This window comes from Rhinoraja longicauda, chromosome 2 (genome assembly GCF_053455715.1).
Source record: "Rhinoraja longicauda isolate Sanriku21f chromosome 2, sRhiLon1.1, whole genome shotgun sequence".
Taxonomy (NCBI): Eukaryota; Metazoa; Chordata; class Chondrichthyes; order Rajiformes; family Arhynchobatidae; genus Rhinoraja; species Rhinoraja longicauda.
This window is the reverse complement of record NC_135954.1, coordinates 78,401,652-78,424,401: the sequence shown is the minus strand read 5'-3', so window position 1 is coordinate 78,424,401 and position 22,750 is coordinate 78,401,652. Positions and strand designations below refer to the sequence as shown.

Below are 22,750 nucleotides of genomic sequence, written 5' to 3'. Positions count from 1 at the left end.
CACTGGGTCTCAGATACATCTGTGGCAGCAGCCCAGGCACTTCCCAGTGTCCACAACAACGCTGAGACTTCCCAACTTCCCCACGCCGGCCCATTCCCGCCCGCGTCACCACATGGCCTGTCCCGGGAGAGAGAGCGGCGAGAGAGAGAGAGCGGCGAGAGAGAGTGCCAAGAGAGAGAGAGAGCGGCGAGCGAGAGAGAGAGAGCAGCGAGCGAGAGAGAGAGCAGCGAGCGAGAGAGAGCGGTGAGAGGGAGAGAGCGGTGAGAGGGAGAGAGCGGCGAGAGAGAGAGAGCGGCGAGGGAGAGTGCTGTGAGAGAGAGAGAGCAGCGAGGGAGCGAGAGAGAGCGGTGAGGGAGAGAGCGGCGAGAGAGAGAGAGCGGCGAGAGAGAGAGAGCGGCGAGAGGGAGAGAGAGCAGCTGCCGTACAGATACGTAGTAAATGGTCGCGAATATCCTTTTGTTTTTCCCAAAATCATCCCGCGGGCCAGATTGGACCCTTCGCGGGCCGGATGCGGCCCGTGGGCCGGTATTTTGACACCCCTGGTTTAGAAGGTATGGACCAAATGCAGGCAAGTGGGATGAGTGTAGATGGGGCACCATGGTTGTCATGGGCAAGTTAGGCCAGATGGCCTTTTCTATGCTGTATGACTCCATGATTCAGAGGTACAGTGGATGAGCATTCAATTCTCGCAAGATGGTCAAAAGAGTTTTATTTTGGGCAATTTTTTTGAGTTGGTGTGAATATTACTAATATAAATGGATTTCTAAAAGTGTATTCTGTTCATTGTTTTAAGTAGAACCATAACTGTGTGCTGCAACCAGTCCAGTAGTATTGTCTTTGGACACCATTCAGTTACTCTGATTGGATTGGGAGATCCCAGTTTAAAATATTTTCCATGAGCTATATGAGCTATACCATTGATTTTTGTAGATACCTCCAAAACCTTTTGCAGTGCCAATCGTGCTTGTAGTGCAGAACCAACAACTACAGCTCACTCGTCTTAGTAATAGGGAGATGCTTTGCTAATGTACATCAGCTCCAGTATCATAGCAAGTAGCTACCACTAAGATAATGTACCTGAGGCACAAAGACCGTCAGATGATGCTGTATTACTTCAGGTTTTATCACTTTATCACTCTCATTAAACGTCCTTATTGACCTGTACGCTCTGAGTTCCACTGTACAACTAAATTGCAAACACCTGCCAGAAAGCAAAAAGAAATGGTAAACCAAATCTGTTGGATAGGACTAAAACATCTTTAGTGTGTTATATACAATAATAAATAGTCAGCCTTATGTTTAACGCAGTAATTTAATCTGAGCTCCCTTGATCTTTTCGAGCAGACTGGGCTTCAAGACAGTGGTTTAGCACATCATCACTGCACCTCAGCTGAATTACAGCCTAAAACATTGCCTGCAATCAATGTATGTGATAAGAATTTGTAGAAAATCACTTTCCCAGATGTTACCTGGTAGAAAGTGTGTGCTTGAATAACAGTACCTTAAAGTCTGTAATTACAATTAACATCTTATTGTTTAAGCTTTTGTAGCTGTGGTAGAGTTCCTTCATCAAATATATGACAAGGATAATTGACTGAAACAAGTCAGATTATTGTGAATTAGACATTTTCTGTTATTACCTCAATTACCTATTCTACTATAATCATTATGAAACTTATGTTGAATGGTATAAAGAATGTAAAAAAATTAAAATTGGTGCCTATTTTAAAAGTCACAACATATTAACACTGCATTGAAAGAAGGAGAATATTCTAAAGCTAAACGTTTTAGAGAACAATAGAGCGTTTAATACCACAAATTAAGGGAGATGTGTTGTACATGTTGTGCACAACAATATCTCGAGGCTGGTTTGTTTGTGTCCCAGCTGCTAAAATAATCACATTATTAGCTTGCTAATACAATGAAAATAAAAAGAACGTTAAAATAGATTTGATGCTCAATTATTTTAAATTGGCAGTGTGCTTTGTGACCTAAATGAATCCTGGCACTTCCTGCATTAGCAGACAATCAATATTGTGACACCTTTGTTTTCAGTGACCTGTTTATGGGTGCAGACTCTCTGACCTAACGTTTCATGTCAAAATGCCCCCATAAACCCTCGGTGGGAGGTTCCACTTGGAGCAAAAACACTCAAGTGTTTTTCTTCATGTTAAAAATCAGCCAAAGCCTGCAAGAGAAACAGCATGGTGCTCGCGGGTTGCTTTTTAATGTTTTTTTTGTCCTGGATAATTGATATCTCAGAACCTAAAGGTCCCAAAAGCGGAGGTGACAAATTATTGTAATTCTGTCAGGCCGGGACCCCGCAAACTGCTTTTCTCACGGAGGTGGCACCCTTTTTTTGAGTCACAGATGCTTTTTTGTTTGGGAAGTAAGCAATGATTGTTGCTGTACCGTTACACTAGGTGTCCTTTTACATCCCGGTTTCTCCTCTGTGGTCAGAGTCATGTTACAGCTGGGAGCCCCCAAGAAGCAACAAAATAGTAGAGGAAACTGTAACTTTCCCTTGTGTTCTTGACTGCAGAGCAGAAGATGTGGGACAGAAATTGATCTAATTGGGGAAAAGAATTAGGCCGGCTATCCTGCCCTAGCTGCTAAAATTTCAGCTACTATTTAAAAAGAAATCGGAAGTGTTATGAGAAGTTTAACTGTTATGAGATAGGGTAGACTGTTGGACTGTATAGATTGCTGATATTATTGTCAACACAATGTTCAAAGAGTGCCATAAATTTAGCTCCACTTACAGTTCTGAATATTATCCTTCTAGTTGCGTGGTGGTTCTTGGAACTGAGTGCACTACAAGGGTGGGAAGAGATTGAAACAGTTGATAATTTAAAATATCAACAATAGAATTTGATTCAAGAAACAGCTTGCAGAGCCAGACTAGATCCTTACAGCTGTTTTCTTTCTGACAATATTCTTAGTTTATTTTATTTTAGTGAAACAGCGTGGAAACAGGCCCTTCGGCCCACCGGGTCCGTGCTGACCAGCGATCCCCGCACACTAACACAATCCTACGCACTAGGGCCAATTTACAATTTTACAGAAGCCAATTAACCTACAAACCTGTACATCTTTGGTGTGGGAGGAAACCGGATCTCCTGGAGAAAACCCACGCAGGTCGCGGGGAGAACATACAAACTCCATACAGACAGCAACCATAGTCTGGATCAAACTTGGGTCTCTAGTGCTGTAAGGCAGCTACTCTAACATTGTGCCACCATGCTGCACCCTAAAGTCCGTCTGGACATCACTGCAACATCAAAAATCAGTTAATCACATAAAACAATGGTCAAAGGGGTCATATATATTGAGGAACAAATATTGTTCACAGGCCAATATTAAATATGACACATTTGTCATGTGTTGTCTTTTGGATGGGAATTGAAAATTGAAAATTGAAAACCCCTTTAACTATCCTTGAAGTTCAAATCAAGAATAAAGTTTCCAACACATAATTCACACTAAGCATGGTGGGTAGCTTTTGTTTCCGAACAGTCATTCTTCCCTCAACCAAAGTGCCCTAATCTTGTTATATCAGTGTTCTTTCCTCCATTTTGTCTTGACTATATGTTTGTAGCATTGCTTTTTAATATCATGCCTTTTTAAAAAGATTTGTGGCTTATCTGAGAAATACTGTGAAGTGTACTTAAATCTATATAATTTTTTCTTCAGTAATGACGTATCATTTCAAATCATGGATAGAGCCTAAATGTACTGTGCAAACGAAGAAAAATATATATCATATATTTCCACATTTTGAAATATGTTGAGTTCTGTCCATTGACTATTACCCATCTTCATTGTAAATGCTACTGTGACAAAAATGTGTCATGGAAAAAGAAGTCAATAGACTTCTTGCTTACTTGTGTCTATCTGTGTATTGGTTAAAAGCACAGGTTTGGTCATTATAAATTTCCCTCCTTGTTTCGATATATAATAGTCCATAACTGTTATGCCTTTACAGTTATGCCTTTACCGCTCTTAAGGATAGTGGAGTCAGGGGGTATGGGGAGAAGGCAGGAACGGGGTACTGATTGAGAATGATCAGCCATGATCACATTGAATGGCGGTGCTGGCTCGAGGGGCCGAATGGCCTCCTCCTGCACCTATTGTCTATTGTCTATTTAACAGTAATCAGAGGGTGGACCAACCTATTCAATTAAAATATAAACACTTAATGGTTGGACTATATGTATGATTGGCAGATCTAGTGAATTCAATTATTTTAATTGTCTCGTTGAGAAAAATATCTACAAACCTTTAGGAACACCGACATCAACTATGAAGAGCCATTCACATTGGGGGTTAACAATATGTGCATGCATTAGTTTCTGCCATTTTGTGCAGGAATAATTGAGTCTCTAGCCATCACTTACAATTAAAGGTTAATACGTTTGTTAGTGTATAACCCAAATGTATGCAGGACATGTATCCTATTGACACTTAAACAGGAAGTAATGCACTGAGGAGTCATGATGGAATCTGTGGACTGAAATGCATATTTTTATAACCCAGGCCTCATTGCATGTTACCTAGATACATTCACAGAGATTGACTCTGAACAGTATAATTGATCTGAGGAATTGAACCTGAGAAAAAAAAAACTGGTGTTAAACCTCAATATTGTAACATTCACAGTGCATTGTAATCTGCACTAAATCTTCTTTTGGCAAAGATAAAGAACAAAAGTATTCATCTAATGAACAAGTGTTATTAAGCAGATGAACCCTACTGTGAGTAATCTTTCTTCCTAAATTATCTCAATTAAGTACAATGTTCTCCAGAAGCTGATGTACCTTGCAGAACATGAAATAGATTTCCCAATAAAGCAACTTAATTTGTTGTAGAAAATAATAGAGTTCTTCTACAATAATTAAAAAAAGAAAACATGGAGATCTTTCAACAGGTTAGACTATCTAAAGAGAGAAACAAAATTAATGTTTCAGGTTGATGACCTTTCATCAGAACTGAATTCTGCTGTTTGATAAACACATTGCTAGCTATAGATTAACATGATTTAAAAATGATCTTTTTTCCATTGCAAGTTTATTCTCATCTCCATTATTAGTTTTGCCTACCTAATGTACTGCCCTTCAAGGCAGATGGACAGTGAGTTCTAAACCATGTGTTTAAACCATGTGGTTTTGAATAGAATTCCATCAAATGAGCAAGAATGGTCTATGTAGCGGTATCTCTTAAATCACAGAACTACTTTTAATTTGCACACAACTTCCACTATCCACTGTTTTAAAGCTCAAGATTATTGTTTGACATGTTAAGAAAGGAGGAAGCTATGTTTAAACTTCCCTGGTTTCTTCTGAGCATTTTAAAACTGTCATGAATAGCAAGACTTCTGAAAGAATTATAAATGTTGGTTATCACCAATAATGATCCTTTCCACCTTCGTAACTTTATGGTTAGCTCGTATAAGGCCCTGCATGAAATTATGAATTGAACCCACGCTCATTGACCTAAAGCTCCAAAGCAAAGTCCCAAATGTCACAATACTCACAAGAACAAAAATATTTCTAGGCATAGAAAATAACATATGCCAGGGAAGGAATGGGAAACGGCTCCTGATGTTTAAGGGCAGCTATTGTTGATTTGTTTGTTTGTGTACTTCACTTCTCAAAATATCTGCCAAGATTTCTCCATCCATTTTCAAATAAATTAGAGAGAAAATTGATTCTGCAGCATATCCTCACATTCTCCATTTGCCTGGTTATCCTTGCCTTTGTACAGCTGTTCTGAAATTCCACAGGGAATATCTGACTAACAGGAATGCAACTGTAGCATGCAATATGATATCATCATTGTACCCCCTGCACACTAGAACAAAGTCTCTTTTACTTTGCATGTCAGGAGTGCAACTTTGTTAAATCTACATCAACCCCTATTCTTCTTATGTCCCTTATGTGTCATTTCGGAGCCAAGCATCCTATACATATTTGACAACCCTAATTATTTTGATTACATTGAAAATACCCATTTTAAAAAAGAAATCATGCATCATTCAGAGCCAATAACACCTCGTAATCAAGAACACTGTGCATCAATACAGTCATCAATATTGTCTAAAGCTTTTGCAACACTTTGGCATATCATATCATATCATATATATACAGCCGGAAACAGGCCTTTTCGGCCCTCCAAGTCCGTGCCGCCCAGCGATCCCCTCACATTAACATTATCCTACACCCACTAGGGACAATTTTTACATTTTACCCAGCCAATTAACCTACATACCTGTACGTCTTTGGAGTGTGGGAGGAAACCGAAGATCTCGGAGAAAACCCACGCAGGTCACGGGGAGGACCTACAAACTCCTTACAGTGCAGCGCCCGTAGTCAGGATCGAACCTGAGTCTCCGGCGCTGCATTCGCTGTAAAGCAGCAACTCTACCGCTGCGCTACCGTGCCATCTCCAGGGTTATCTATTCGCAAGGCCTCACTGCCGACAGGTTGAATAATGCTGGAGGGAAAGTTGAAGAGTTTCTGCAAGAGTTATCTAATTTCCCCATGGATTTTCTTTTCTCTGTTGCACACAGGTGGTTCACAATATTCCCTTGCAAACATGCAAATCCACTCTTAAGTATCGGTCCTCAAATCTGATCAAAACCCTATTTTGAAACTCACTTTTGTTCTGTAATCTCATTACTCTGTGAACAACACATTCAGCTGTTCTGAATTGTTACCCTGTTTTAAATACTTTCTTTGCAAATGGCAATGCCGCTTTAAAAAGCATATATAAAGCAAATGCTTGTGAAACAAGATGACTTCCATCTGTAACCCAGTTTAATGCCGGACCTTCAACTCCACCGTCCCCCAACCCACCCCTCTCTGCTCCTATCCTCCCTGAATCCTGTGCTATGCCTTAAACCAAGGGTTTTGCAAAAGGCTATTTAACCATTGTGGGATGTATGTGATGAACCAAGTCTTACTGTAGTTCTTCTCAACAGCAGTTGCAGCTGCATCACAGGATTCTGAACAGGGATGGATCAGTGAATACAATAAATCTCTACACATCACCATCATTGCCCAATATTACTCTGGGCCTCCCAGCTACTGCTGCCTCTTCTGCCTCCTCCCAGATCAACGTATGTAATTATGCTTCAAAGGGTTACTTAATTTCTCTATTCTGTAATATTGTTTGAATTACATAATAATCCGTCCTGACTTCCTGTGATATAGTCAGCTATTGTAATATTGTTACCGTACTTCAACAAAAAAATATATATCTCTGGTGTAAACTCACAGAGTAGTGGGGTCTGTACCTGTCCATAAAGCTGAGTCCGTAATCTTGATTGAAGAATTACCATGTAGAAGCTGGATACTCGCACACGAGGCATGAGAGTATAATTTCTTGACGATCGTTATGTTATCATCAAAGAAAACCGTTAAAGTCCCAAGAGCAAATTACCTAATCACTCTTTGAGATGCAGACTTTGCATGACAAAAGGAAACTGAGAGGACTTTTGTAAAGAATAATAAAATAAGAAGTAGGCATGTTCCAGATTGAGGCCAGTGCCATGATGGTAAAGAGTTTGAAGATTACATTCCTGGACTTTCTTCACACCAAAGCAAATTCTGTCAGAATCCTAATAGCTGTGGTAGTTTAGGTTTAAAGATTGACAAGAAGTAACTCAATTCACCACAGCCGGAATGTGACTTGCCAAGCAGCTCCTGTTGTGTTATTAATACTTCTAGTACTTTTTTCCCCTTTGTCAATTTATTTTTCCCATATAATTTAATGCTGAATTTCCTGGTTCCTTACATAATACACTAATGCAAAAAATTAAGAACAGAAATGTTGTAATGTGAAAACTGTGTTTAATCCAGGACAAAATAACAACTGTTTCAAAAATGTTTTCTAATTTTTGAAAACACTGCAGAATGTGCCATAGGAAATTGTCAGCCAATTTTACATTGCAGCCACTGAAATCTTTTTAGAATTTAGAAATCTTTTCTAAAAATCAAATGATGGGATTAATGCCTTTGCACTAGTAGAATTGGCCTGTATAGAGCATTTTAAAGTTGTTGAACAACCTAAGAACTGCCTCGACATCCTAAGGATAAGATGCAGAGGAAGAGATTGGCCAGTTGACTTTAGGTCTGGTTTAGTTTAGTTTAGTTTAGTTTATTGTCATGTGTACCGAGGTACAGTGAAATGCCTTTTGTCGCATGCTCACCAGTCAGCGGAAAGACTATACATAATTTCAATCGAGCGTTCCACAGTGTACAGATACATGATGAAGGGAATAACATTTAGTGCAAAGTAAAGTCCAATAAAGTCCGATTAAAAGTAGTCTGAGGGTCTCCAATGAGGTAGATAGTAGCTTTGGACCGCTCTCCAATTGTTGATAGGATGGTATGCTTACAAAAACTCTGCAAATGTTTGAGAGGATACCAACAAACTATGGTCAATCAGGTCCAGCAACTCCCAGGCATATTGTATCTCCCTTGCATGCACCATACAGGGCTTGTGACATGGAGAGATCAGACTCAGAAAGAAGCCAAGGTAGGGTTTGCTGACATTGGGAGTCCTCATGATCTGGCCAGGAAAGAGTCAAGCACTTATTTGGAACCTATCACGTTGAACAGCCTATTTTATGACAAATCTGGCAAAAACTCTTGGGATCAAAGCCATAAAAATAATCCAAGGAATCAAAAGAAATCAAGGAAGATTTTAATACTTAACACAAATACACCCAGTACTGAACTAGAAGATTATTTTGTAGCATTCCAGAATAGAGAACACCGAGTATAGTTTTATGGGCAATATACATGGGCATCAATTCCCTTCACTTGATGGAGGTGACCCCCATATTACCCTTGGTACTCCAGATGGATCAGCACCAGAGGCTACCAGGGTCCTGGTATAGATAAAGTGCAGAAATAGAGTAATAGAAACTCTGTACACATGTTAAATTATCATAGACTGCCTCATAAATTGAGACTGGGTTATTCAATACTGCTTCTATTGCTGCCCACCAGAATATGTCAGCACTAGGTATTCTTCTGAGGCTTGCAAAGGAGTTTGGACCATCATTACTCCACTAGAGGTCCCCAAGCACTTCCAGGCAGTGACAAATATAAGCTGTACAAGACCTCAGCTGAAAAAGCATTTATGTAGTGCCTCGTGATGATCTCTGTATTCTCTCATGCACTTTATACTCAATTAAGTACATTGACTGCTGATTACTGTTGGAACATGGGTAAGAGCAACTAATTTTAATGAAATAAATACCAATGCGATAATTAACTGACCCTATAAGAATGGTTGCCTTGCTCTGAGTATGGTTTCAGACATATTCTTAAAGCCTCAAAAGAATTTTACAGTTCGTTTTAGGGGTATCATAGATAGAATACCCAAGATGGCCAAGGTATCCATTGAGCTGACGGGGCAATAGGGGTGGGTGGTGATGGATCTTGAAAATGTTTCCTTAGCTTTACAGATGTTTTTACACTGACAAAGAAAAATAAATTAATTAAACAGCATGCAAGATTTGCATTCCAAATTAAATTTTAACTTACGTTTATAAATTGTTGTAGGTCTCAACAGCAAACCAAACCTCTGACAGACATCCCATTCAGGGAACAGCTCTTGCGGCTCGGTTTAGACGAAGTAATTCATCTGCTTTCTTGCCACCTGCATCTTTTGACGGGAAGGTTAACAGCACCCATCAAGCTCTGCTGCATCATGTACTACTGATGGAACAGGCTCGAAAACAGAGTCCGCTCACAACTGGTGAGTTTCAATTAGTAACTGAAACATTTGGATTTGTGCTGAAAGGGTTATACCATGATTGCTTTATATTTTCATGAAAACATTGAATCAGGTCTTTTGCATTAAAGAAGGAAAAGGGAACTTTATACTTAACAATTATTCTGTTTTCAAGGTCCATACCTGGCAGTCTCCTTTACAATGCGCAAAGAAATGATAGAAGCACAGTGTTTCTCAATACATCTAGGATATTGATAAACAAAAATGTACAGACAAAACCTTCTTCCCCTCTCTTTGTGGTAATGTTCAGAATATAACTTTTAAAGAATGGGCTTGTCAGTCTGGCTACAGGATATGTGATTTATAATTGCAGATTGTAATTGTAATATGAAATCTGTAATCTATAAATTACCTACTGTAATTTTTGAATTGTGAAATAAACCTTTCTTCAAAGATGGAAATTGGTGGTCTCAAAGATCAACGCGGCAACCAATGTGTGCTTATTCTACCTTGAAAGCGGGATGTCCGCCATATTGGACCTGGTGCCATGAAGGATAGTCCATGAAGTATTTAAAATGCCCATCGTGTTTGTTTGCTTGGAAGATGCTTACATGAAGTAAGACCTTAAGGCCCCCCTCGGTCATGGCTGACCATGGGTGATGCATCCTGGTTGTTGGCTGCTTGCTCCAAACCTCGGCTAGGGCAGCGTCGATGTGTAGTCGGATGCAAGCCTGGGCGATGTCATATGAAGGACAGGCTGTTTCCCATGCAGCACGTCCCCCCTCTCCACGTCGCTGATCGATCCAAAGGAACAGCAGAGCCATTACAGTCTGGCGCCAGTTCCGTCACAGGAGCTGCCAGAACGAGGTTGTCGACAACCACGAACTGCCTTAGAGACTCCGACTCCAGATTTTTCTTGAGGTTTACTCCTGGAGCCTTTTCCATGACTGGATATGGCCACAAGGCAGTGGAGGTTTTAGATCAGAGTTTTCCCTCTCCTAGGTGGACTGCCTTCCCAGGCTGACGAGCATCATCTGCCCGAGACTCGTGGGGGTGGGAGCGTCTACCTTCCCATCTATAGCACCTGGCCACTGCAGCCTTCATCCGCCTTCCCAGCCGTTGTGACGCTCCACTAAAGTCAGCCCTTGGTTAGATTGCTCTTTGTCAGAGACCTCCCCCTCGACCTTATCGCCATGGGTGACCCTACCAGGAGCATAGCTCCAGATGGCATCACTCTCAGGATCTCAGGACCACACAAGCTTCTCCACCATGACATGGTGACAATCCACGGAGATGTAAGACCACATCAGTATAAATCAATGGTAAACTGAGCCAGAAAATCATAGCCAATGGTAAAAAATGTGAAGGTGTATTATCTTCAATACAATACAATACAATATACATAATATCTTTATTGTCATTGTACAGGGGTACAACAAGATTGTTAATGCGACTTTTATACGATGCAATAAATTACTTAGCTAATCAACAGGAATTTAGACAACCCAGAGAAACAAAATTAGAAACAGTTAAAGCAGAATAAAGTGCAAATAGGTCTGTGCCGGGTCGCTGTGCGATGTGACCATCCGACTCAGCAGGACCGGTTCAGAGCAGCTATGGCCCTGGGGATAAAGCTGCTCCTGAGTCTGGAGATGCGGGCGTAGAAGGCCTTGTAGCGTCTGCCAGATGGTAGAAGTTCGAACAGACTATTGCAGGGGTGTGAGGAGTCTTTATGAATGCTGGTGGCTTTCCTGAGTATTGTAGATGCCCTCCAAGGCTGGTAGCTGTGTCCCAATAATCTTCTGAGCTCTGTAGACTACCCGCTGAAGAGCTCTCCTCTCTGCCTCCATGCAGCTGAGATACCGCACAGGGATGCCATGCGTTAGGATGTTCTCTATGGTGCAGCGGTAGAAGGTCGTCAGCAGCTGTTGGAGCAGACCAGTCTTTTTCAGTGTTCTCGGGTAGAACAGTCGTTGCTGCGCCTTCTTGACCAGCGCAGTGGTGTTAGTGGACCATGTGAGGTCCTCCGAAATGTGAGTGCCCAGAAACTTGAAGCTGGACACTCTCTCCACACTGTCACCATTGATCAAGTGGGTTAGTTCCCAGTTAGTTGTATGAAACTGCTCCAGCGCAATTTGTCACCAATGAACTTTTGTTCATCGTCAGCATGCAAGCTATGAACCTAGCCAAACAGGGGCTACATCAGGAAAGACAGATGTTAAACAAGGCTGAACCATTGGCCCAACACCTTTCTCAACCTTCCTTGCTCGAATATTGGCTCCCAGGGGAATGGAGTTATTCTTCAGAACTAATGGGATGCTCATAAAGTCAAAGAGTCAGAGAGAGATACAGCACAGAAACAAGTCCTTTGGGCCAGTGAGTCAGTGCCAACCATCAGACATGCATTTACATCATTCATAGTCAGGCAGCATCTGTGAAATGAGAAACAGAATTAACGCATCAGGTCAGAGACCCTTCATCAGAACTGGAAAGGAGAAAAAAAATGTTTAATATGGCAACGAGAATATCAGTGATAGAATGGGGCTGGGATTACTGTGGATCACCCAGTCAAATGAGTTAATAGGGGCATTAAGAGAGTAATAAGACAGCCAAAAAAGTGGAATGTGTTCCTAACAGAGGACAAAGGAATATGTTGAGCAAGTTAGCTACACTTGAGTGTAAGAAAAAATAATTGTGAAAGAAGGATGATCTATGACAGAAAAGGCCAGTTCTAAGTCAGAGAGAAAATTGAGCAACCTGAAGTTGGAGTCAATACTGAGTCCAGTAGCTGTAATATAGTCACATGGAAGATGAGATGTTATTCCTCAGGTTAGTATTGGTTTTAACCCTGCATTCAACACCATTGTGCCAGAGCTACTACACTCCAAACTCTCCCAGTTGACTGTGCCTGAACCCCTCTGTCAGTGGATCACCAACTTCCTGACAGACAGGAAGCAGCATGTGAGGCTGGGAAAGCACATCTCGGACCCGCAGACCCTCGGCATAGGAGCACCACAAGGCTGCATACTCTTCCCTCTCCTTTACTCTCTCTACACCAATGACTGCACCTCCACAGACTCCTCTGTCAAGATTGCGGACGACGCAACCCTGATTGGACTGATCCAGGATGGGGAGGAATCTGCCTACAGGAAGTGACACACCTGGCATCCTGGTGTCATCGGAACAACCTGGAGCTCAATGCGCTTAAGACAGTGGAATTGATTGTAGACTTTAGGAGAGCTCCCCCTCCCCTCCCCCCACTCACCATCAACAACACCACAGCCACATCTGTGGAGTCATTTAAGTTCCTTGGAACCATCATCTCCAGGGACCTTAAATGGGGGGCCACCATCGACTCCACAGTCAAAAAGGCAAAACAGAGGATGTACCTCCTGCAGCAGCTGAGGAAATACAATCTGACACAGGCAATGATGGTCCAGTTTTATACTGCTATCATTGAGTCCGTCCGCACCTTCTCCATCATGGTCTGGTTTGGCTCAGCCACCAAGCAGCACATCGTTCGATCAGCCAAGAAGGTTGTTGGCTGCAACCTTCCCCCCATCGACGAACTGTACACTGCAAGGGCCAGGAAGTGAGCGGGTAAGATAATCTCTGAACCCTCTCACCCTGGCCACAAACTCTTTGAAGCACTTCCCTCTGGAAGGCGATTCCGGACTGTCAAAGTCGCCACAGCCAGACATAAAAACAGCTTTTTTCCGCGAGTAGTTGCTTTACTCAACAACCAAAAGTCTGTAGCCTCCTTTTGCTCTGGTATTTTATTTCATTCTTCACATGTTTAAATTATAATGTTTTATTCTTAATTGTTTACTGTATATCGTGTAATTACTTGTGAGCAAAGCACCAAGGCAAATTCCTTGTATGAATACATACTTGGCTAGTAACATTTATTCAATTCATTTCAATAGCATTGCATCACAGTTAGGTTGACTATCTTGCACATGGTAACATTTTATAAGCAGTATTTAGATACAATTGCTTCAATGTTACATGTCTTATGCTCATTCAGAAATATTCCTAGTTCAACTTTACACAATGTTATATTCATTAATTCAAGGTAGCAAGTTGGAGTGATATTATTAGATTCAGACATGGAGAATTTGGGAACGAAAATAAATCTTTCAGGGTTAATGTTTCTGTTCATGACCCGTTGACCGCTTTTGGAAGATGCATATGCATGAATATTAGAAAATAGTAGCATATAATATCCAAGTGTAGTGCAAAGAGAATCAATTTGTAGGAGGCTGCATAAAGAAAGAAGAGTGTGGATTTAATTTCGCAGTAGATTAAAGCATTAGTATATTAATATGTGGTAACCTCTGAAAAATAAGTATGTATTCAGACAAAACTGAGAAATTAAAAAATTTCTCTCAGGCATAAAAATTAGAAATAAAATCTTTTTGCTGAGTTTAAGACCATTTTCAAGTGTATGGTGTCAAGGAACTTGGTTCGCATAACTGGGCCATAACACTTCCGATATGGAAAATTAAAGTAATGCAACTAAGGCCACAAACAAAAATCATGGAAGAAACAAAGGAATATAGTTTATCAGATTTGGTACACCTAAACAGAAACAGTTACCTACTCCTCTGTGGAAAATAAGAGAATCACAGACAAACAATACACATCCAAACATATCCTAAACCCAACTGATGATGCAGTACTTTATCCAGTATCACAGCAACTGCCAAAAACACTTCATTGTTTACGTCAACTAGTTATAATTTCCACATCTCACGCAACTGTCTCAGGATACATTTTTTGGTCACAACTGCTACTTGACTGGAACAAATTTCAGCAAACATTATGATCAACAGCTTGAACAGTCTTTCACAGTTGACCTAATTAAATATTAATATGGAGCCCGACCTAGATTGAAGCTGTTGCTGGGAGGAAACTTGATACAAGCTGTGATTGCTCCTGCGTCTATAATTCATGGAGGTGATTTTCTGCAGGCTATCTATAAATCTGTTACAGCAAAATGGGGCAGGGAAGATCTTACATTGAGAAGCCAGCAGATCCACATGGACAGCTATACTTTGTTGATAAACCCCTCTTGGCCTATAGGCAGAGAAATCTGCCTGCTGAGCCTATGCTGGACTAGACCTGCCCGATGTCCAGAAGGTCGAAGATCTGCCCGATGTCCAGAAGCACCAGAAGGTTGAACCCAATGGGAAAGCATGGCAGTTTATATCACAGGAAGACAGTCTTTCGCGTTAATGCACTTCAAGGAATACAATTGTCTTTCAGAGCCCCTTCAGTCCACTAGGTCTGTGCCGACCATGATGCCAATCCAATTAACCTCGTCTGTTTGTACATGGTCTGTATCCTTCTATTCCCGCTTAAATGTTGAACTTAGAACAGCATAGCACAGTAACAGGCCCTTCAGCCCACAACATATGTGTTGAAAATGATATCAAGGCAAACTAATCTCCTCTGCCTGGACAGGATTGATAACCCTTTATTTAAAGGGTTATCAATCCTGTCCAGGCAGAGGAGATTAGTTTCCTTGATATTATTTTCAACACAGATGTTGTGGGCTGAAGGGCCAATGTGCCTATACAAAAGCCATCTGCTTCCACCATCATTCTCCGCAGCGTGTTCCTGGTGCTGTGTGTCCCACCACTCTTCATGTAAATAACTTGTCCTGCAAATCTCTTTTAAACTTTTCCCCTCTGGTTAAAGATATTCCCTTTGATATTTTCTACCTGGGAAAAAGGTTCTGCCTCTCTATTCTATTTGGTGCTTATGATTTTATATACTTCTATCAGGTCTCCCCTCAACCTCCAACACTCCAGTGAAAACAATTTCAGCTAACCTCTCCTTATAGCTAAAACTGGTGAACCTTTTCCGCATGCTCTCCAAAGCCTCCACATCGTCCTGTAATAGACAACCATTAGAGCCTAAAACAAAGCCTTGATGCCACTGATGCGCTGCACATATCAGGTGCCGTGAGCACTGGTGCATTGATAAAGTCCTCACAAAATGAATGTTAGCCTGAAGTGATCCAGCCAAGGGGGCAGCACGGTGGTGTAGCGGTAGAGTTGCTGCCTTACAATGCTAGAGACTCGGGTTTGATCCTGACTACAGGTGCTGTCCACACAGAGTTTGGATGTTCTTCCCCGTGACCACGTGGCTTTTGCCCAGGTGCTCCAGTTTCCTTCCACACTCCAAAGATGTACAGTTTTGTAAGTTAATAGGCTTTGGTAAGAATTGTAAATTGTCCCTAGTATGTGGGATAGTGCTCATGTACAGGGATCATTGGTCAGTGCAGGCTTGGTAGATCGAAGGCCCTGTTTCTGTGCTGTATCTCTAAACAAAACTTAACTAAACAAGTTAAATATCTACAGTTCTGCTCATCCTCACAGACACTGGCAAAGATGTCCTTGTCGATGATTAGTCTGCAAGCACGGCTGAAGACTAGTGTGTACCTATCATCCTTGTTGAAGGGAGATTTCCTGAGGCACAAACTCAAAGACAAAAGGAAAAGTGGAAAAACTGCACGAAACAGTTACGCTTGGACCTTTCATCAATTGAAGTGTTCACTGAATTTCTCGTCACAGATATGATGATCTGTTGAGTACTGCCAGCATTGTCAGCTAGTTTTACTTCAGAAAAACCTAGGTACTTCCCTGTTGTTCAGGGTGTGTTCCTAGGAATGAGATTGCTTTTGGAATGAGCACTAGAAGGCCTCATTATAGAGTTATGTGTCGAGATGCATTACTGAAATAGCTGTGAGGAGCTGGAGTGCTGAGAACATGGCAACTTTTGCAGTAAAGTATCAGCAGTGACTCAGAGAGAAGAGGCTATCTATAAATTGCGCAGCCTGACAGGCGATGAGAGAAATTGAAGGATCTGTGTGGTCTGTCAACAAATAAAGAAGTTGCTGCCCCACATTTCAACACTGAGCAGCTGCACACACTTGCCCCACGGTCCAACACACCAGTCTGAAGAAGGGTCTCGACCTGAAATGTCACCTATTCCTTTTCTCCAGAGGTGCTGCCTGACCCGCTGAGTTACTCCAGCATTTTTGTGTCTCCCTTTGGTTTAAACCAGCATCTACAGTTCCTTCCAGTTTCGCCCTCACAGTCAGTTTGTCTCACAAACTGAGCCTGGGGTAGGAGTGGTTTGCTGCTACGTGAATGGTAGAAGACAAGGATTCACACTGTTTCTGGCACCCGTGTTCCTGACAGCACAACGAGTCTTTTAGGACCGAGATGAGAAAGTTTTTTTTCACACCGAGAGTGGTGAATCTGTGGAATTCTCTGCCAGAGAAGGTAGTTGAGGCCAGTTCATTGGCTATATTTAAGAGGGAGTTAGATGTGGCCCTTGTGGCTAAAGGGATCAGGGGGTATGGAGAGAAGGCAGGTACGGGATACTGAGTTGGATGATCAGCCATGATCATATTGAATGGCGGTGCAGGCTCGAAGGGCCGAATGGCCTACTCCTGCACCTATTTTCTATGTTCCTATGAGATTCTGAATGGATTTCCTTTGTAAAGTATCCAAGAGTTCAAACTTGGAGAACCAAGAGATGGTTCGAGGTGTTGTGCGGCAGAAGGTCATCCCGAGGTGCCCGTGGCCATTCCCGACAGCAAGCCTATTTGGCCGTCACGCAACCGGAAGCCTCCCAGTCCGGGTCCTGCTCGCCCCGTGGATGGGAGAGGAGGGAGTCAGAGCGCAGGGCCGATAATGCAGGATGCAGAGCAGTGCACCTCGACGGTGGGGAGGGATGGGTCACTGCCGGCCCGGCAGCAGCCTGGGGCTTGGCTAGATCGGGCTCCAATCCAAAAGGCTGACCGCATGGACCAGAGGCGGCCTGCAGCTGCGCGGAGCAGTGGAGCACTTAACAAAAAACAGGGACTTGAAATTGGCACCAAATCTGGTGACTCTGGATACTGTCTCAGTGTACTACTGCTATACACTTGTAATGCACCTGGACTGCTTATCTAAGATGAATCTAAGTGCCTACGTATAGCGATACCTATACTGAACTGTATACAACAATACATTTCACTGTACCTCGGTATATGCGACTAATAAAGGAGCATTGAACCACTGTAGTGTACTAAAATGGCGCAACAGGGTGGCACAATGGCAAAACCGTAGCCTTACAGCTCCAGAGACTGTTCGATACTGACTGCGGGTGTTGTCTCTATGGAGTTTGTACGTAAAGATAAACACAAATGGCTGAAGTAACTCAGTGGGTTAGGCAACATCACTGGAGAAAAGGAATGGTGGACATTTTGGGTGAGAACCCTTCTTCAGATTGGAGAGTGAGATTAGAGCGGATAACAGGAGTAGAAAAGTTCAGAAGGTTGATGTCCCACGGAGTCTGTACGTTCTCCCGTTGAACATGTGGGTTTTCTTTGGGTGATCAGGTTTCCTCCCACACTCCAAAGATGTACAGATTTGTAGGTTAATTGGCTTTGGTAAATTGTAAAAATTGAGCATAGTGTGTGTAGGTTAGCGCATGGTGTGAACTGAAGGGACTGTTCCCACGTTGTATCTCGAAAGTAAATTCTAAAGTCTAAAACAAATCAGCACTCTGGTCGCCCTAGGTGGATACTGGTCTAACATACATCTGACATGATAACATCCATTTCTTAGGTAGGATAGCATTTCAAGTGTTCTGTCGCTCTCCTTTACACCAACTTCAAAGGGAATGAGAAGAGTATCAAAAGGAATCCTGCAAAGGAAACAGGAAATGCTGGCAAATTGCAGCTGGTCAGACAGCACACATGGAGAGAGACAGTTCAACATTTGGACCAATGGCAAAACACAAAGTGTTAGAGTAACTCAGTGGGTCAGCCAGCATCTGTGGAGGGAATAGATGGCGATGCTTTGGGTTGCGACCCAACATCGACGTCTGAACAGGCAGAGAGCCCAACTCTCTGGGTGCCTGACCTGAGACCCGACTCCTGGTCTCCACGGATCACACCCACTTATTACCTGGAACAAACGATTCTGCACACTGCCAGCTCTGACCAGTTGCAGCCACTTCCCCTGGAGGCGTGGGAGATGTGTTGGTCTACATTCGAGACTGAAATAGCACAATTTCAAGTCCCTCCCTACCCAGCATACTCCTGGCAAACGTCCAACCTGTTGAAAGCGAGTTGGATAAATTTAAAGCGAGACTCACCTACCTTAGAGATCTGAGAGACTGCTGTGTTCCCTGTTTCATAGAGACATGGCTCACACATGCTTCACATGATTGTGCCGTGTAACCTAACGGCTTTTCAGTTCACCGGATGAACCATGTGGCATCCACGGGCAAGGTAGGGGAGGAAGGATCTGTTTCAAATCAAAATTTCATAGTGCTCGGACATGGCAGTCCTGCTGAGTTCTTGCTCCCCGAACATAGTATATCTTGCGGTAAAGTGCCACCCTTAGTACCTGCTGCGAGAATTCACTTTGGCGATCCTGACTGAAGTTTACATCCCATCCCATGTGAACATGGAGCTTGCAGTGGTTGTCCCATACACGTCTTCCGATAGCCTTGAGCCAAAGTACCCTGATGCCTTGTGCATCATAGCCAAGGACTTCAACCAAGCCAACCACAAGAGCAGGCAACCAAAACAATAACATGACTCCTGTCCCACCAAAGGACTAAGAACTGTTGACCACTGCTGCACAATGGTCCAAGATGCCTAATGCTCCATCCCTCATCCACACTTCTGTGCTCCTATTGCCTCCTTAGAAGCAGAAACTAAAGTGTGATGTACTGGCACAGAACGTTGCAGAGCGCTGGTCTGGTGAAGCATTAGGTCCTACATGATTGTTTTGAGTCTGTGGACTAAACATTCTTTCATCCCACAATAATCAGCCATGTTCATGTGAAATGTGTTGCACATCTTTTGCCAGCCATGCCTGGTGCAAAGCTGATGGTTTAGGTGTGCAGTGCACCGACCCCATGCTTCACGCAGTCATTGCTACGTCCCTGCGTTCAGTAGAGTCCAGTGGTGGTGCTGAAGAGCAAAGGTTCTGTACTGCAATTCTTCTTTGGCTTTGATGTCTTAAAGCGCACACACAAAAGATGGAGATAGTCTGATTAACAAGCAGGAAATAACAATGATGAAGCCATCAGCAAAATATAAGCTTTTATCAGAGTACCAAAGGATGCAGAAGAATAGTGGGTACCTGATAAGCACTGCCAACCTGGTAGTGAATGCAAATATGATAGTGATATTTGAGAGGCTTTTAGATAGGCACATAGATCCGAAAATAATAGAATGATATGGATCATGTGAAGACAGAGGTGACTAGTTTAACTTGCATCACGTTCAGCACAGACATTGTGGGGCCTTTTCCTGTTCTGTACAGTTCTATGTTCTATATTAAAGTTCACGTTACGGCACCTAAACTTGCAGTGGCAGCAAACCTAACTGTTAGTAAATATAGAAGAAGGATCTCAAGCCGAAACAACACCCATCCCTTCTATCCAGAGATGCTGCCTGTCCCGCTGAGTTACTTCAGCATTTTGTGTCTGTTTTAGGAAAAAATAAAGCAGTAAATTAGAGAACAAGAACAAAAACAATTCCTTCCAGCATCTCCCATTCACAACAAGGAGCCCACACCTGAAGCAAATTGAATACATTGTAAATTGTGAGACTCCAGCTGAAGGTGAGAATTCTTGGGATGTCAAAAGGTCCATCTGACTTTCACTCAACACGTGGAGCTGGGAATTAGCTCACAGCTTTGACCTATCATTTTGATGGAACACTTCAATCACGATGTGGAAGTTTCAGGAACTCTGCAGCACATTTATACCCTTCCGCTATAAACACATTGCTCATATCAAAGCTGTAGTGCCATTGAGTATTTTTAGAACAGCTTTAAGCACTCAGATCTGTGTTTGGTTTTATCCACACTCAACTTTTATGAGTGATTACTGTCATTAAAAAAATCTGAAACTAACTGGAAAAAAATGTGGCTATAAATACCAGCTCAAACAAATAATTGACATCAGTTTTTAATTTTTATTTTGGCATCAATGGGTATTGGATCAAAGTATTATTTTCTTTAAAGTAGAAGTCGAAAGACATGAATTGAAACACTCTTTACAAGCAGAGTGTCAGTTCATAATATGCAAAGGACTTCTTTCATGGAACTGCTGCCAGAACTGTTTAATCTGGTAATAATCTTGATGGAATTCACTAATCAGATACAGCATGCCTCGCCTGTTGGGTGGAGATTTTTGATTTCTTTTGTTCTTCATACTTGCATTAGAATCATGCAACTATTATGCCAAACTTTGTATTGTGTTCATCAGTGGAGCAGCTGGTCGACCTGCTGCCTCATTGCACCAGTGACCCAGGTTCAATCCTGACCTTGGGTACTGTCTGTGGGAGGTTTGCACGTTCTTCCTGTGACAACTTGGGTTTCCTCCGGGTGCTCCGGTTTCCTCCCACATCCCAAAGATGAGTGGATTTGTAGATTACTTGGCCTCTGCAAATTGCCCGATGTGTTGAAGGAATGAATACAAAAGTAGGATAACATAGAACTACTGCAAACAGGTGATCGATGGTCAGCATGAACTGGTAGGCCAAATGGCCTGTTTCCATGCTGTATCTTTCATCAATCAAACATGGCTAAAAGATTCTTCCTTATTTTCATTTATCATTTATGGGACATTCACTGTTTTCAAAGCATTGGACTGAGGATAGAAATCAGTGCCTCAGGACTGTAAAGATCAAGGTTTCAAGGTCAAGGTTTCAAGGTTAGTTTATTCTCACATGTACCAGTTGAGGTACAGTGAAATTTGAGATATCTGAATTTTACTGTGAAACTTAAGAGCTGAAGCTGTATTTATATGCAACTCCCACAGTACCTTCTGCCAACTACACTTTTGTAGCTTTACATAGAAATCTGAATATTATTTTCTAAAATGTCTTATTCTTCTAAAAGCTGCAAATAAAGTATCATCTGACTCACTGCTAATAACACTAGACACTGAGCAAGTTCTGTAATGTATGTAAAATATGCTGATTAGACATATAAAATTGTTAGGCTGATCTTCTCAAGTTTAATTTAGTTTAGTTTAGAGATACAGCGCAGAAACAGGCCTTTTGGCCCATCGAGTCCGCACTAGGGTTGCCAACTATCTCAGTTCCAAATACGGGACAAGGTGACGTCACAGCCCTGCGCCCCACGTGACCTCACCCAGCGAGCAGCCACGTGCTCCCACTCCACCAATGGTGGCTGGGGGGGCGGGTTGCTACGCAACCTCCATTAGGCAGCGCCCGGGCCTCCACTGTCCGGAGCTAAAATGTCGGCAACAGAGAGTGTCGGGACCTAAACTGTAGGGACCTACAGTGTCAGGACTACAGTGTCAGGGCCTACAGCGTCCGGGCCTAAAGCACCGTCTGGGCCTAATACGGGACAAGGGCGGTCCCGTAAGGGACAAGGGCGGTCCCGTATGGGACAAACAAATTTAGTCCAAAATACGGGATGTCCCATCTAATACGGGACAGTTGGCAATCCTAGTCCGCACCAACCAGCAATCCACGCACATTAACACCACCCGACACACACTAGGGACAATTTACACTTACACTAAGCAAATTTACCTACAAACTTCTGGAGTGTGGGAGGAAACCGAAGATCTCGTACAAACTCCGTACAGCCAGCACCTGTAGTTGGGATCAGACCCGGGTCTCCGGCGCTGTGAGGCAGCAACTCTACAGCTGCGCCACTGTGCCGCCCCCAACTGTACTATAGAATGCGTGGTAAAAATTATTAACTGCTAAACAACTTTAGTGACACTGAGAATTAATGTTCATGGGTGTGGAACCTCATTCATTCAATTATTGAAATATTGTGTTTTATTTAATGGGGTTTTTTCTACTTTTCCTGGTACTATGCTGATACTTTTCTCTCCCATAATGTAATGTTTTGTTTTGTTCTTCAATTAACTTTCTACACCTGATCTGTTATTTTATTCAGACTTGAAATGAACAGTTTCTGATTCAGACTCCAGCTTGGTCATG

At 42.4% G+C, this 22,750-nt stretch overlaps 1 protein-coding gene across 11 annotated transcripts in view; it reads left to right on the top strand.

Moving 5' to 3' along the window:
- The window catches only part of LOC144606022 (histone deacetylase 9-like), a 514,560-nt gene that overhangs the window by 407,668 nt on the left and 84,142 nt on the right, over nucleotides 1–22,750 (top strand). For all 11 annotated transcript variants that reach the window (XM_078421808.1, XM_078421873.1, XM_078421839.1 and 8 more), the window contains 2 exons: nucleotides 6,980–7,117; nucleotides 9,573–9,768. In XM_078421808.1, coding sequence (XP_078277934.1) covers nucleotides 6,980–7,117; nucleotides 9,573–9,768 — 334 coding nt within the window. The remainder of the gene's footprint in view (nucleotides 1–6,979; nucleotides 7,118–9,572; nucleotides 9,769–22,750) is intronic.